The 16,292-nt window shown below is 38.1% G+C and overlaps 1 protein-coding gene across 2 annotated transcripts in view; it reads left to right on the top strand.

The window, feature by feature from the left end:
- LOC146678195 (myocyte-specific enhancer factor 2A-like) overlaps positions 1 to 16,292 on the top strand; it is a 48,176-nt gene that overhangs the window by 17,840 nt on the left and 14,044 nt on the right. The window contains exons 1-3 of one of the 2 annotated variants that reach the window (XM_085416194.1): positions 5,094 to 5,201; positions 5,708 to 5,893; positions 10,705 to 10,908. In XM_085416194.1, the coding sequence (XP_085272320.1) occupies positions 5,840 to 5,893; positions 10,705 to 10,908 (258 nt within the window). In that variant the 5' untranslated portion in view covers positions 5,094 to 5,201; positions 5,708 to 5,839. Of the gene's footprint in view, positions 1 to 5,093; positions 5,202 to 5,707; positions 5,894 to 10,704; positions 10,909 to 16,292 lie in introns of those variants that run through there. The other variant, XM_085416116.1, reaches the window with a different exon arrangement.

Below are 16,292 nucleotides of genomic sequence, written 5' to 3' on the forward strand. Positions count from 1 at the left end.
ACGTCCATGTGATTATTCAAAGATTTTGTCACTTTGTCTAACAACTTAGAACTATGTGAAGTTTTAGCAAATGTATTTGGCTGTCAGCTATTTTTTTTGCAAAGAGGTTACAATGTGTGTACTCCCCATTCATATGTACTCTTGTGTGGCACTCACCATACTTTATCTGTAAAACAATGTTAGGTGGAAGCTCTTTGACTCTTATTTACCAAATCAACAAGAAGTGAGATTCTGCCATTGAAGAGACATACGAGATAAATTAAAATCCAGCGCAATCCAACCTTGGAAAAGTGTGTTTCACACCCTGACAAAGCATTGTCACGCTTCCGAATATCCACAGGAATTGGATTTCATGGGCGAGATAAGGCGGAGGGTTTTTGACTGTGAGGTTCACTCTAGGGTTTAGCGCTCCCTGTTTAAGGATGTATCAAGAGGAGAGCATCTTCTAACGTTAGAGAGGTGCTGAAAGGGTCAGAGCAAGTTTAAATGATGAAATCAAATGTATTTTTTAAATTGATGTTTCCCCATTTTTTATGTTGGTGTTTATCCGTATAATTAACACTTTATTATGATCTGATATTTGTGTGTTACTTCACCACAAAAGGAGAAATTCCACAGCAATATCACATTTGTTACCAGTGTATGAAACACATCCTAAATTACTGTAATTTTCTTTTAGGCAAGGGAAGACAGGTTTATTTATAGAGACATGGCAGTGCTCAGTGCTTTACACAAACATCAAGAGCATTACATAAAAAAGCAAAGGAAATTACAAATATAAAATAAAACAAAATAAAATAACGAGAAACTGTCAACAGGATGCATACAGTGAGTTACCTATGACACAGACATACATCATCATTGCCATCATCACCACCACCATCGTCACCACCATCCCCACAATAGCCATCATCACATTCACTAGTGTACATACCCAAGAACGTATATTCAAAAGGAAAAAGAACATCTCTTCATCTTAATTCAAAGCAGTAGCGAATAAAACAGTTTTAAGATCAAACTTAAAACAAATTTAAAAATGTACTTAAAATTAAAAGAACTAAGATTTGGAGCAGACGTCAGGTTTTGTGGTAGTATGTTGCAGATATTGGGAGCACAAATAGTAGATGCTGATGTTCTTGTTTAGTTTGAATTCTCAGAATGGAAAAAAGCAAACTGTTAAAGTGATCTGGTTACTCAATGTTTTAGAATAGATGGGACTTTTTGTTTGGGTGTAATAATATGACAGTACATGGATGATTTGTGTGTTTGTGAGTGCTGGTTGTCTGTTGGGTCATCTCTGTTTGTATTAATTTTCATATCAGCCAGACAGTTTCTGCCATAGTAACATTGATCAGGACAGCTTGTCTGGGAAACATGTGAATGAACGGTGTAAAACAGACTCCACTGAAGCATGGGCAGCCTGAAACAAAGCAATTGTTGCTACTACAGAGAGGAAAAAGTGTCCATAAGCATTTGGCAATTTTGTGTTTCAGTAGTATTCCATTGTTTCTGGATCCAAGGTTGCATCATCTTTCATTCTTTTTAAAATGTCAGCAATAAAGCATTCAGAGAAAAACATGGAGACTAGACATTTACTGCCAGTAGGGCTGCCACAAACGATTATTTTTGCAATTAGTCGACTAATCAGAGCATGCATCCATTGGATGTAAACGTACAGCTTATTGCACCAGCATGCATCTGCTCTTATATAACTATCATTAGCTTACAGCTTTAAGTGTTTAAGGTATGTGCTAACTAAAAATAAAGACAAGATGATAGTTTATTAAATTTTAATGACATTTGCAGATTGTTTCGGTGGAGTTTAATAAACTCAGCCGTCTGCTCCTTGCTATCTAAAATATAACAGGACACCGGAGTATATTCTCGAGCATCTCACACTTCTGATAATCAGTTGTCTCTTTGACGTTTATTCAGCTGTGTAGAAACTATAACTTTAATCTCAGCCAAACCGATTTACTCAGGAACAAATAAAATACTAGAAAAAGCCAAACAGTATCAATTTTAAGTTATCTAAGTGACTTATATATCACGTTTAACCTGAGTAGCGAAAGACGGCGGTGGATTTGAAAACGATTTGCCGGGAGTCCGGTGTTCTCACGGCTCTAGTGAGCCTTTCCCCTGGCTAGCTATCGAGCTGGTGGATAACAGACGTTTCCGAAAATGTCAGAGCGCTTTTGAAAAAATGTGGTGTCTTGATAAACTGAGCAGATATTTGAGGTTTACACAGCTACATTCTCACCTGCAAATATGTTAAACGTTTATTTTGTGACCCAGAAAGAATAATAAGAGTAATATTAAAACTAACTAGCTGCCGCCATTGTTGACAACTGAGCTGGGCTGCGCTATGAATTCTGGGACAAAGCTCCTTCTTCTTCGGGGTTTAACGGCAGCTGGCATCCTTGTACATGCAGTGCTGCCATCTTCTGTTTCAGTCCGTTATTACACTCTTAAATCCTACTACTTATTCCTGCGCCTTTTGGGATCTTACAAAGCTTCAAACGACGCTTCGACTATTAAATTAGTCGTCGACGTAATTGTGACTAGTCGACTAATCATGGCAGCCCTAACTGCCAGCATGAACAACAAATCTTAACCACATCTTTAATATTTACCATCATTTACCTATTTGCAAATTATTCACTGACATCGATTTTCTAGCTTACAATACTAACACATGGCAGCTACAAATTATTCACCTTTCTATGACTATATTTAGGCCCTTGACGGACCTTTTTTGGGGAAAAAGTCAAAGCGATGGCTAACTAATGATAAAGTACTCGATATGTTACATGCATTAATATTTCAGGGAAACCACAATCTTCCCCTGATGTAGCCAAAAAATGACAAAACACAAGAGAAGGTGAACCCAGAGTCCTGTGCTGTGTCCTCCTACTATTAAGCACTTAATGTGTGAGTTGCTAAATATATTAGAAAAGAGCACTGGTCCACTATCCAGTCCAGAATCTAACACTAGTGTGTAATAAGTAAAGGGGTCTTAAAAACAAACTTTAATTTGTCTTTAATTATAAAAATATCCCATTAAAAAGGTTAGCATTAGTGCAATTCAAAAAAGACAAACAGACCTAACATTTGTCTTTTTTTGGTACATTTTTCCACATTTTCTTTTTGAAGCAAATAAAGTGATAGGAAATATTCCCACAGAATGCATTTTGTGGTAAGAGAAACAGCAAGCTGTCCCCTAGTAGGAGGGTCAGTGGTTCAATTCCTGGCTTCTCCAGTCCGCATGTCAAAGTTTCCTTAGACAAGAAGCTGAATCCTGCTGCCTCCGATGCATCAATCAGAGTTTACTTGAAATAGGAAGGATAAATGCAGCTTGTAGCATAGAAGCACTTTGAGTGCTCAATTTCAGTACAAAGTATTGGAGTAGTTAGTGGTTTCTAATGTAAATCTTACATAATCTGAGTTATATATGGATGCAAATTGCTTCCACAACAACACTTCTATTAATTTGGCAAGTTGGCAGCTTGGTTCAAAGTAATTATTGTACTGATTTTAGCCACCATATTTTTCATATCATAGGCAGCATGGTGGTGCAGCGGCACTGTCACAACACGAAAGTTTCCTTGTTATCCAGCTCCCTCCCACAGTCCAAAGACATGTTGGATTAATTGGTGATTATAAACTGGTCGTGGGTGTGAATGCGAGCATGAATAGTTGTCTGTCTGTCTCTATGGTAGACTGGTGGTCTATCCAGAGTATACTCGGCCTCTTGCCCTGTGACAGCTGGGACAGACTCCAGCCCGTTATGAAAATGGATAGATGATTAGAGGTCATTAATGACCAGTGAAGCAGCAGATTCTTGAAAGATTTTTGCAATAATGTCAAACTTTAAATCTGCTACAAAATGAAAAAGCACCATCTCAGGTAAGTTTTCAATGTTATTACATAAGATGCATTTATACTGAACACATTTATACTGATATAAATATATAATAGCAAACAATGAACACATTCAGCTGTTTCTAATTCAGCAGGCTTCCAAATTGGAAGAATAAACATTTCCCTTCTTAACATTTAAGATCTTCTAAAATCATTTTACACCAAACTAAAGTAATTTCTGGCACTAGCAACTAACGGGGCAGTCCCATTTATTCAGATAGGCCGGCTAAGAGGCTAGTTATGACTTTACTTAATGTGACCTGAAGTGTTAAAATTTAGCAGATTTAAGCAGATCATCATGTTTTAACAACAGAATGCTGTGACTAAGATAGTACAAAGTCCAGTCTGTTATCCTAATAATACCAGAGCAATACCAGGGTTTATCTGATTGAAACTTAGAACACTGCAAATATTCAACACTCAAAAGCACAGGCTGAAATAAATATCTGCATGATGATGATGTTTGCAGGGATGAGTATCATGGAAAGGATTTTCTTTCTCTCTTTTTAAAATATTTGTGTCTTCCCATCAAATCATCCAGATTGTAAAACCGATAAATCCGTGTGACCTTTAAATCCCAAACATACAAGGAGTCTTTGTCTGTTACAGTTTATATTCTGTCGTGACTTCCGAAGGGTCAGTTGGAATCTCGGCGATGGTGAACAGGAAGCATTAGAGTGATAGCGTGCCTTTTCTTGCAAATTAATTGTGTTTAAATATAACTTTGCTTTAAATGTTAAAACAAAAACAGAAAATGTAGGGTTTCAAATAATCATTTAAATGGAACAAGAACAAAGTGGGCTAAGATACATTTGGAATTAAAATGGTATTTTGGAAAATTTAAGTGTGTGTGGGGTTTTTTTTTTTAGTGGTATTTAACTATATTACCATTTAAGATATGTGCACTACATTTAAATCTATAAAAATAACCAATACATTTTCTCTGGTGAAAGACAAATGCATTTGTTCTATCTCTCAACCCTGTGAACTGGGTCTGCTGTGGGGGTTTTGGTGGCTCAGCGCTGGGCTCCACATGCTGCAATAATCCAGGGAGGGTTAGGATAAAGCCTGGCTTCGTCTCACTCTCTGCCTCCTCCCAGATCAGATGAGATTAGGTAAGAGCTAAGGAGCTCTGCGGGAAGGCAGGGCTCAGAAACACTGAGGTTGAAGAAAGGAGGGACGCATCAAGGCAGGTGGTCACTCCTGCAAGAGGAGAAAGCCAGAAAGCAGAGGTGAAGCCACTAAAGACAGCTGGCCTGGTTGGTGCAGATAAAGAAGAGGTTGGTGCAAGCTACAGTATACAGAGGCGTGTGATGAAGTATGGTACATACAGTATGACGCTTATTCTCTATGTATTACAGTGTCTGTGCTCATGTGTCTCTTTATAATTATAGATTCAGCTCCGGAGTGAAAGGAACGCTCTCTAGAACAAACAGAAAGTTCAGTCTTTGGCTCAATTGTGTGTTCCAGCAGTAGTAGTTGAGAAGCTGGTGAGGGATCATATCCTTGTTGTTGGACCAGCACGTGTTTAGTCAGTCTCGCTTCGTGTCCTCTTAATGGCTCTCTTTATGGTGTTTTGAAAAGATGTCCTCCTTCTTTCTACAAAACTGCAATCAACAGTGACAGCAAAATGTGAAATGCCAAACTGCAGAGGAAAATTTCAAAATGGTAGAAATGGATTTTGTGTCCCTGACTAATGTATGTTTATTATTCATTCTTCTTTCTGTTCCTTCTTTCCTTGCATAACTTGATGATTAAGTTAACGCTGATTGTTGCTCTCTTTCAGAAAGCCATGCTAAGCTGATGGACTAACAGGAGCTGACAGGGGGACTATGTGTTGAGGATTGTCTTTTAAATTTTTATATACTTGGAGCCCTCTGATATTCATCTTTGGTTGTTGGTGGACGTTGCTTTAGCAATGGGAAGGAAGAAGATTCAAATCACCCGTATCGTTGATGAGAGGAACCGACAGGTGAGTGTCTTCTTCCTTTGTCTTCTTAAATGTCTTTAGTTTTTGCGCAAAATATCTTTGCGTTGTTGTTTTATGTCAGTGCTGAAATCTGCTGTGTACTTTAACTGTTGAGAACACCTTCTAGTTTTAGCATTTATTTCATTGTTATGTTTCGTTTTCGTGATATCTCATGTGTCGATGTGTGGCCCATGTGGCGCTCCTGCTCAGAGCACACTCTAAAAATGTGACGTTCACTGTGCTGATTCCACGATCCCAAAGAGCCGCATAAAAGTAGAAGTGCCATTTTAGTCAGGTACCCGTTTCTAATAAAAAGACACATATTATGTACATGAGCACGTACTGATAGGTTCATTAACACTTTGTAAAAGCATCCTGCACCCAACCTTTTGCTGGTACACTTTTGTTTAAATCTAAGAAGCTCCCAGAGGTTTCTTTAAGCTGTTTCACTTTTGAGAGTGTAGTGGTCACAGCTGGTGGCGAGGGCAGTAATTTGGGGTTAGCTGGGTCCGGACAGCACCCTGTCATTAGCAGGGTGGGTCAGTGTTAGGGACACACAGTGGCCTTCTCTCCTCACCGTCTCCTTACGCAGCCACATTGCTGCCCACTGGAATCCCTCTCTGTCTGTCTCCTCTATATATATCACCCCCAACAGCACAACAAATACCAGCCTGTCTGGAAGGAAGGCACAGACTCTGGAAATAGGGATGTGGCTGGAAAATAAATATCTGGGATAATGTTTATATTTGATGTTTGGTTGTCTTGGCTGAAGCATTTTTAGATAGACACTGCTTCAGTTGTGTGGCGTGCACTATCACTTGAGTCTGCCGTATATTTAGGTTCTTGTACTCTATTTTGGGAAGTTGGTTTGTGTTTTTTTTTTTTAATCTGTCAAGTGCATGAAGTGTTTTCAGCAGTTTTTCCTCTTTTTAATGTATCAGACTATCACACATCATGCACAATATACAGCAATGACTTGGCTTTAGTGGAAAGATGCACTAGTGATAGATGGTGTTTATGCAGCCACACACTCTAAAAGAGGAACAGTGTAGTTTTTGGTAATCTCTTTTCACGTGTATTTGCAAGTTATGCTCAAGAAATAGTATCACTTGAAACTTGTTTTCAGAGACAACAGTTTACAAGTTAACTGACCTTATGCCTTTGGAAACTGATTGTTTAATGTTGCTGAATTTGCACGTTTGCTCACTTACAAAGAAATGAACAGTTTGTAATTTTCATGGTTTCATTTTAATGGAGAGGGGCAGAATATGAACCAATGATCCAGAGAGAAAACATTAAATAATAGTTATACATTGATTTGCATGTCATTGGGTGAAGTAAGTATTTGATTCTCTACAACCCACAGAATTCTGGCTCCCATAGATTGTAATTCCTGTTCCACATGGGCACACAGCCAATCAATCAATCAGTCAGTTACAGGTGCTCCTGATTTCATCTCATTATGTGGATATAACACACTTATATACAGAATCAGTTTCTTCCATTTCCACCTATCTACCACCGTGGGCAAGACCAAAGAGTTGTCAAAGGACGTCAGGGACAAGACTGTGGACTGCTGGAATGGCTACAAGACCATCAGCAAAAAGCTTGGTGAGAAGGTGAACTTCTGCTAAGATTATTAAAAAATGGAAAACAAAGTGACCATCAGTCACCCACAGTCTGAGCTCTATGCAAGATCTTGCCTCATGGGGTGAGAATAAAAATGAGAAAGTTGGTGGTTTAGGCGAGAACTACACATGACAAGGTTGTAACTGATCTCAAGGCAGTTGGTATCCCAGTCACCAAGCACTTCATTAGTAACACAATATGCTGTAATGGATTGATGATCCCAACATCCCCTCGCTTGAGAAGGCATGTGTACAGGCCTATCTTAAGTTTATCAGTGAACATCTAAATGATTAAGAGAAGGTTTGGGAGAAAAAAACTGTGGTTAGATGAAAGTTTTGCATAACATTCATTTGCTGTGTTTGTGGAAACACTGAGTATAACCCAAAGAACATCATCCCCACAATCAAGCATGGAAGTGGAAACGTTCTGTTTGGGGGCTGTTTTTCTGCTAAGGGTACAGGATGGCTTCACTGCAGTGAGGGGCCAATGGACAGACCCATGTATAAAAAAAACCCCCTCCTTCCCTCAACCTGAACATTGAAAATCGGTCCTGGATGGGCCTTTCAGCCTGTCAATGATCCAAAATAACTGCCAAGGCAACAAAGGAGTGGCTGAAGAAGAAGTACATCAATGAGTTGCCAAGCAGGAGCCAAGAAAGCTAAAATAATTTATAGAGTTTCTGTGAAGAGGTGTGGGCCAAATTCCCTCCTGAGATGTGTGCTGATCTGGTGACCAACAAGAAACATCTTACCGCTGTGCTTGCCAACAAGGTTGTCTCTACGAAGTACTAAGTACTCAAGTACTAAGTAAGGGAATCAAATACTTATTGTACTCAATGACATGCTAATCAATTCATAACTTTTATGTCATGTGTTTTTATTTTTATTTTTATTTTTATTTTTCAGTTCTGTCTGAAGCTGTACAGTTTTGGTTTTTTTTTTACAAGTGAGCACACTTACGAATTCAGGACGTGTTTATTTCCCAAACTGTAAGACTGTCATTCAGTTCACCACTATCATTTAATCTTGTTACTGTAACATGTTTGCAAAAACGATTCTGCGAGAATTACTATACAAAATATTGCGACTAGGCACACATTACATTATAGCAGCCCGGATGGGAAGAAAATAAAAATGTTTATGAATGTTTGTGTGCAAATAATTCAGTCCCAGTCAATGTATATTTGGTGTTCTATACTATAAAAAAGAAAAGTCAATCTACAGTGCATTGAGTAAAATTCTTCAAATGAGGCTTAAACCAGAGACCACATATTTACCCATCTGAGGGTTTACCATGTAGACTATAGTCAAACTAGCTTTACAATGTCAGCTGTCGATAAATGAAAGAAAACAACGTTATTTTACTGCAAATACAGTTAAATACTTTGGTAACAGTAAAGATATGAATTTTTTAGGACTTGCAGTTAGATCAAAGTTAGTCTGTGTTATTTCTGCTTTATAACTGTAGTATGTAAAGCAATGACATACTGTATATAATACCAGGATATAAAATGGTTTCCTCACTTCGGGAATGCATAAAACAGGAAAAGTAAAAAAGAATGTCAGAGGAGTGGATATTTTCTACTAAACAGGTACTGTGCACACAGTTTCTTGAAACACCACTAAGCCATCACTCAAGTGGTATTATTTAGAATTCCCATCAATTAAATAAATCGTTTGGCAGAAAAGCAACTAAAAGCTAAAAATAGAGAAAAAGATTTTTGTTATTTGACTGTGAATAGTTTAGATTTAGCTCTAATAATAATGTGTCCTGTGTCGGTATACAGTTTCGTACAACTGGGCTGTTTTGAAAGTTGTAAATCTGTCTCTAGTCCCAATTATATTTTACAGAGGTAATAATCAAGACACTTCCTGTTATAATTCTTGGCCATAATGATGCTTGAGTGTCATGACAGCGGTATGGTAAGATCTGTAAAAGTGCTCAGAACAATAAGTGTAAAGGAAAGTGTAAAGAACTGAACTACAGAAATAACCATGTAAAAAGAAATATACCTGACACTCAACATTGCCAGAAAGCTTTGAGATGTGAGTCTGCAGAAGCTTCTGGAACTGAAAAGATATGAGTCAGGATCCCAGAAGCTATGACAGAAGTAAGACATACCCAGATAAATACAGATGATTCATTGCAGGGAGTGAGCTACACACCATAAAGGGATAAGAGCATGATCCATGTGTGACCTGTGGGTTTACACTGAGCTGTAAATGGTCCACTCCAAACAATATGTTTTAGCTTTATGTTCTGGAGGAATATGGAGGTGTCAAGAATGACTGTTCTACTTTATAAGCCATAGTGCAATATAACACTACAGTATGAGCTTAAAGGGGGGTTTGACTGTATTTCTGCCGAAAATGTTTATGCACAGCCCTCTGTCTTACTAATAAAGTTGAACACCTTGATGGTAATCATTAAGGGAGGTGAAACATTACATAGTTTCTTTCCCCACCTACCTTTCCCATCCACTCCACTCATTCAGTAACATTCCACTAGAAACTGCAGTGTTACTGAATTAGTATTTCCAGATTATTACTGCGTTCTTTCAGAAGTGCAGAACTAGAGAACTAGAGATCCCCCACCCCTTGTCTCTTCCTGTTTGACACTTACACACACATTTTAATTCTCTTCTCTTTTCTCTGAAAACTATCAGCCAGTGAACACGGCGGTAGGATGAGCTGACAAATGTATCGCTTGTTTTGGAAGAGTTGTTTAAACACCTAAAATGAAACATTTATGTTAGTGCAGATTTGTATTACTATTGCTATCATTGCACCATACATTCACATCAGAGGCCACGGGGCAAAGCACTGCGGATTACCTGTTCAGAAGCCATTAGATGGACTATTTAGATTTCACTGCTTTAAAAGACATTTTTTTTAAATATTATTGGGTTATGAAGACAAAAACATTTAATTGTTACTGTAAAAAGGGTTTTTGTTTTTGAAAGATTTATAACATTTTCAACACACAGCACAGAGTACAAAGCAAACGGTGATTTATTACTTCAGACAGAACACATTCAAAAATATTTTTGGATGCCGTGTAGCCTTAATTTTATAAATACTCTGACTTGCTTGTGAAAATCTAGAAAGAACCAACAGGTATGACCCTTTATTTGACCTGTTGTAGGTTAGCTATTCTAGGCTGATCTCTGGCTTTTGTTCTTCCAGGTGACTTTCATGAAGAGAAAGTTTGGCCTGATGAAGAAGGCCTACGAGTTAAGTGTTCTGTGTGACTGTGAAATTGCCCTCATCATCTTCAATGGCTCCAACAAGCTGTTTCAGTACGCCAGTACCGACATGGATAAAGTCCTGCTGAAGTACACAGAATACAACGAACCCCACGAGAGCAGAACCAACTCTGACATCGTCGAGGTACGTGGTAGGACGCTGTTCTTAACCTTTTACTCATGTCACTGCTTTGACCTTTGGATAGTCTGTTTGTAGAGACGTCTTTTGGTGGGTCATTTCTTGAAACCTGTTAGGTTGCATCACTCAGCACTAATGACTGTAGTATGCAAATACACATCGCATGCTGCAGCTGATTTTGAATTAACACGAATTAAATTTTAGCAAGAATATAATGCTGAGTTATTATTTCATTGTGCACGCAAGTGCATTGATCGACTCTTGCAGCATCCATTCAGTAGATTAGGGAAACAAATGCCTGCAGTTGTGTTTTAGAAAGATGAATTCCTAGAAAGTGTAACTCCAGAGGATTTAGGTGCTGCCTTCAGTATTGTCTTCCTCTTTATGAAATATTGAGAAATAGATTTTCCGTTGCTTATGATGTGTTATTTCATTGAACACATTAGTGCTGATCTTCATAAAGTAAAGGCCAGATGTAAGGGTTGAGTAACACTTGAGGTTCAGGAGAGACAGACAGGCATGCAGCTGTTTCCTTCTACTAGTTTACACTGGTGCATTCTGTGAGGAAACTGTCCCCCATCCGACACAAGTAAAAATGAGAATAGTCCTACTGATCAGGCAAAAATAAAAGAAGAATTCATGTAGGTGATGCTAGACGAATAAAAGTGCTCAAGCAGTGTGCTCATTTCATGCTGATTACAGTACAGTACTACAGTTACTGCATAATAGGAACTCTAAAGGTTATTAAGATTTAAAGTGGTAAAATAAAACTGGCTGAGTTCCACTATGAAAGAAGGCAATAAAATAACTAAAGAGGTCATTTAAGAAAGTCTCTAAACTGGTCCAAATGTTCAATATAGGGAATTTAAAAAACTTGTTTGGTGAGCATCAGGAAGTACTGGTACATGTGTAACATGTAACTCAATCCAAATAACTGCGCAGCCATAAATTCCACCTTTGTAAACTCTGCTGATGATGAATGTAGCCTGTCATTGAGAATATTCGTTTAACCGTATGTTAATGTCTACTGGTTACTGTGTTTACTGTGGCATTAAAGTGGTAATTGGACTGGCACTTTCCTAATCTCAAAGCATTTTATTACTATCACAGTCACCCATTAATACAAGCACCTTTTTCTATGCCTAAGTCCTTTTAACCTATGATTCACACACATTCATACACTGCCATTCATACACATTCATAGACGGCGGATACATCAGGGGCAACTTGGGGTTTTGAAGAATAGCTCTCAGACTGAAAAGCCAGGGATTGAACCTGGAACCTTCTGATTAGGAAAGAGTAGTGGAAAGTGGTGAATGAGCGTAAGGTAAAGAGTTCTGATTACAAATTCTGTCTATAGCAATACATTTCAATATACACCTGACTCTAAACCACTTCACATAGCAGAACAAATGCCTTACTATGCTTATCTACTTAGTATACTAGTCTACTTATCATTTCTTTTCAGTGTCAGTGTGTGGTAAGACTTGAATTAAGCGGTAAAGAAGTGCAGGAGACTGATGCTGTCCAGTGTAGCAAGTGATTTCTTCACCATTTTGTGACCCAAACAATATTTACAAAGAAACAAATAGGAAACTCAACTCTATAATTAACTCAGTTCAAATAAACATAACTGAACTTAAATCAATGGAAATTAAGGTCAAACTGCACACAGCTACACTGACCTGAACCTTTCTTCTCAAACACCTGAGTTCTTCTGCTTAAATAGTTCACTTAAGATTTCTCCTCTGGACTATTCCATTCGGTAGGTAAGATGAACATATTTATATTCAAACCTCTACTGCTACTCTTTACTGGCAACATAAACTCTGTGGTGTAATCAATACGTATTACAACAATAAATCTATTTCTTCATAAACCCTCTAAAATCAACTTTATTAAATTACAAGAGTTCTTCCCCTCCCGCACTTGGTCTCTTCCTGTGACCTCAGAAGAACCCAGAAGCTATAAAGCAGGAAGTAAAACTACATTTCCTCCTTTTGTTTCTGGAAGACAGGTAGGTAAGGTAAGTTCTAAACAATACAAATTAACAGTTGAAATAAAGAACATGTCAATTTAACAAACTTATAGGAGTTGATTTAAACCAAGATGTTATATTATATAATCTGTAAAAGTGCAAAACATAAACCCGAGATAGTAGACGTTTGCCTATTGCAGATCACATGTGAAATATGGTTAAATCAAAACAAGAATGTTAACTAAGAATATAGACAAGTGGTACTCTCACCCACTTTGTCACACAGTGAAAAAGGAAATACAAAAAAAATGATGAAACATAGGCTGGACCTCAGAAAAGCTCAATTGAGACTGTTCACAGTGATAAGACCCAGCTGTCCACCGTTCTGCTTGGTCCCACAGCGTCATCAGTGTGGTGATGCTGTTGAGACTGGTCCCTGAGCAGCTCTGTTCTGTTTTCATGGCATTTAGTCGGTGTCCCTGCCATTAAAAATGAATGGTCATTGTGACTCATTTTGTAACTGCTTATGTAAGCTTCTAATGCGTGTTTTTCTCTCCGGAAGCCTGAATTTACTGCTCCCACACTCTTTCCTCACACGCTCAGTATTGTTTCCATCCTTTCAGAGGATTAATTTTCATTTTCTTTGGTCTTACACTAATTCAAACCATAACCACTGTCATCCTAACCTAACTTTAGTTAGACTTCCCAGAACCTTAATCAAGTCTTCAACTTGCAATCTTAAGGAAAGAACTGTATCAAACTGAAGAGCAACCAAACTGTCTTCAGTTTCATCACTCTTATGTGATCTCATAAAGATGGTTCCACGTGTACACGCCTGGCAGTGCTGTACCAAATGTTAATTGTAAGGAACTCAAGCTTCCCAAACGAATGTATTTACTTCCAAAATGGCTCCACTTACTGGAAAAGAGGAGCTTTGGTTTTTAAGTTTGTTTCATTAGAGTCTGGCCAAGTCTTTTTTCCAGTGTGCTCTAAATTTACTGTTATTTCAAATGTTTCACCTTCCCCGGGAAATGTGACATTGTTTTTCAAGGGTAACTACAGGCACTGTGCTGAAAAGAAAAATAAAACCATAAGCCAGTGCAGAATAGAAACGTGCTTGTTGACCTGGAAAGTCTCGTCAAACTCTACAATCACCGAACACTGAATTAATTTTCGATGTGGTGACAGTGGTGGTGGTGGAGGCAGTTAATATGCATCATTGATGTTGCCCATAATGATTCTAAGGACTATGACCCTGTCTATTCTGCTGTTAACCACAAGCAGACACCTGTGACTGCTCTCTAGGCCAATAGGCCTTGATTTGCCTGCTTTGAGCCTTTATTTGTTTATTCCCGCAAATGTCACGCATACAGACAAGCTGGTTAAAACAAAGCTTAGAAAGTGAGAGGTGTTCTTTTACATATCGGTCAGTCTATTTGCAACATTTAGGCATGAAATTTGACTATGTGTAAAGTAGTACCCCACTGGCTACAACAGTCTTCCCATGTTTGGAAGGAGAAGCGGAAAGCTTCTTTGGATTCATTGTCGTTGTTTGATGGAGTATTATGCTTGCTGATGTCTATCTCTTCAACACACAAATAGCTCGGCTGGTTTTGACACACACAGGAAATCTGCACATGAGCGATGCTGCTATAATACCAGCATACTTTGTCTTCCTTTACATTGTTTAACAGAAAGTGTAGGTAAATGTTTTGATATAAAGTTTGAATATTTCTCAGTATGTGATCAATCTTAGCAATACTTCAGATATTTCTCTTTCATTATTTTTTTTGTAAAGGGTATCCATGGCATTGATTTGGATGAACTAACTGACAAGCTGCATTATCGGCTTCATTATCTTGTTGCGTTACTAAGCATAAAGTGGAAACATCATACCTAAGGGTATTAATAAACTTCCCCTTTTCAACAATACCATAAAGTCAGCCTTCCATTATTAGTGCTTTAAAAGAATAGATGAACATTTAGAGAAACGGTATTAGTCCCTTTCGTGTTTGAATTAAATTAAGAGTGATATCATTCATACTTTTGTATGGTAACTTTTTACCATACAAAACCCAATCTTTGTTTGTGGTTTTTTTTTTTTTTTTGCCAACTCTCATGGTGTCAGTAAAGCTCACGACACAATAAACAGGAAGCCATGAAGTCCCTGCCTTACAAAAAACAGTTTTTTCTTTGCACGTAGGATAAATTTGACTTTTAAGCACATTCAAGCACCAGCAGTTATTCATAAATGTCACAGAGTATGCAAGGGTTGGGTGCATATATCCATATGGCACAACAGCAGCAACTTCCTTAACCGTTAATAACTAGTAATTATTTGACACAGGGCTGACATCTAAAAAGTAAAAATGTCAAATATGGCAGCAGATAACCTGGTATAAATGAGAGCATATTTTATAATCTCCAAAGTTTCTGTGGTTGGATAAATTCTTACACATGGTTATAATTTAGTGTTCAGGAAATCAGGAAATTTTAAACTAATAAAACAGTTTTGGCAGCAGAACAAGGGGTCGTTTTCTGCTCATAAATCCTAATTAATCACTTGGATTACTAACTGTATACTTCATGAAAGTACAATTTCTTCACATTCAAGTAAAAAGTGGCTCCTGTAAGCTATTTAAAGGACCAGTTCACTGAAATTACAAAAACAACTGTACAAATATTCCCGTGGAAAGGCCTTCTCTCCATGTACTTGGTTCTGATGGTGTTTCAAAGAAACTTTCTTTTCCATGGATTGTGTTCATTCCACAACCAGAGTAATTCTGCAAACCCTATACTCCATGCCTAACAATGTGTTTGCGATAGACTAGCATACACTGTTACAAGCACTAGGCTTTTGAAATGTCTCCATGTGTGTAGATGAAAATGTAATGTCAACCATAAATGGAGGTGGAAGCAAGCAAACCTGTAATGATAACGGCCTGCCAGCTAAAACAGCTACAAAGTCCTCACTGTTCAGCTACTATCACTAACAGATTACTTTTGTCATAATAATTGAGACAAGTTTGTGTCCAGCAGACTTGAGTTTCAACAACAACAGAGCAGTTGTCCAAGGTGTGCAGCCCTGTCAGCCTGCAGAGCCCAGAGATGAATGAAAAGCATAACAGAAAGAGAACGCTACAACACAGTGAAACCTGGCACTGTGGCAAAACGCACAACAGCTGATTTGGTTTAGTTCTGTGTGACAGGATGCTTCATGTGAAAGCAATCTGTGAAATGTAAGTGTGCCTTTCAAAGTATGCGAGCTGTGCGTTTTCTCTCTGCCAGAGATGCATTGGATCACTCCTCAAGCACTCCCATGCCTGGCCTATTCTTAGCCTGTAGGGCAATCACCCGACTGGAAAAGACTCGCTCCAGAGAAAGAGGGGGTCTTATTTTATCTGTGATGTTG

Source organism: Rhamphochromis longiceps, linkage group LG1, assembly GCF_057381845.1.
Source record: "Rhamphochromis longiceps isolate RC_006_pf linkage group LG1, R_longiceps_female_GT1.1, whole genome shotgun sequence".
In the NCBI taxonomy this organism is placed as follows: Eukaryota; Metazoa; Chordata; class Actinopteri; order Cichliformes; family Cichlidae; genus Rhamphochromis; species Rhamphochromis longiceps.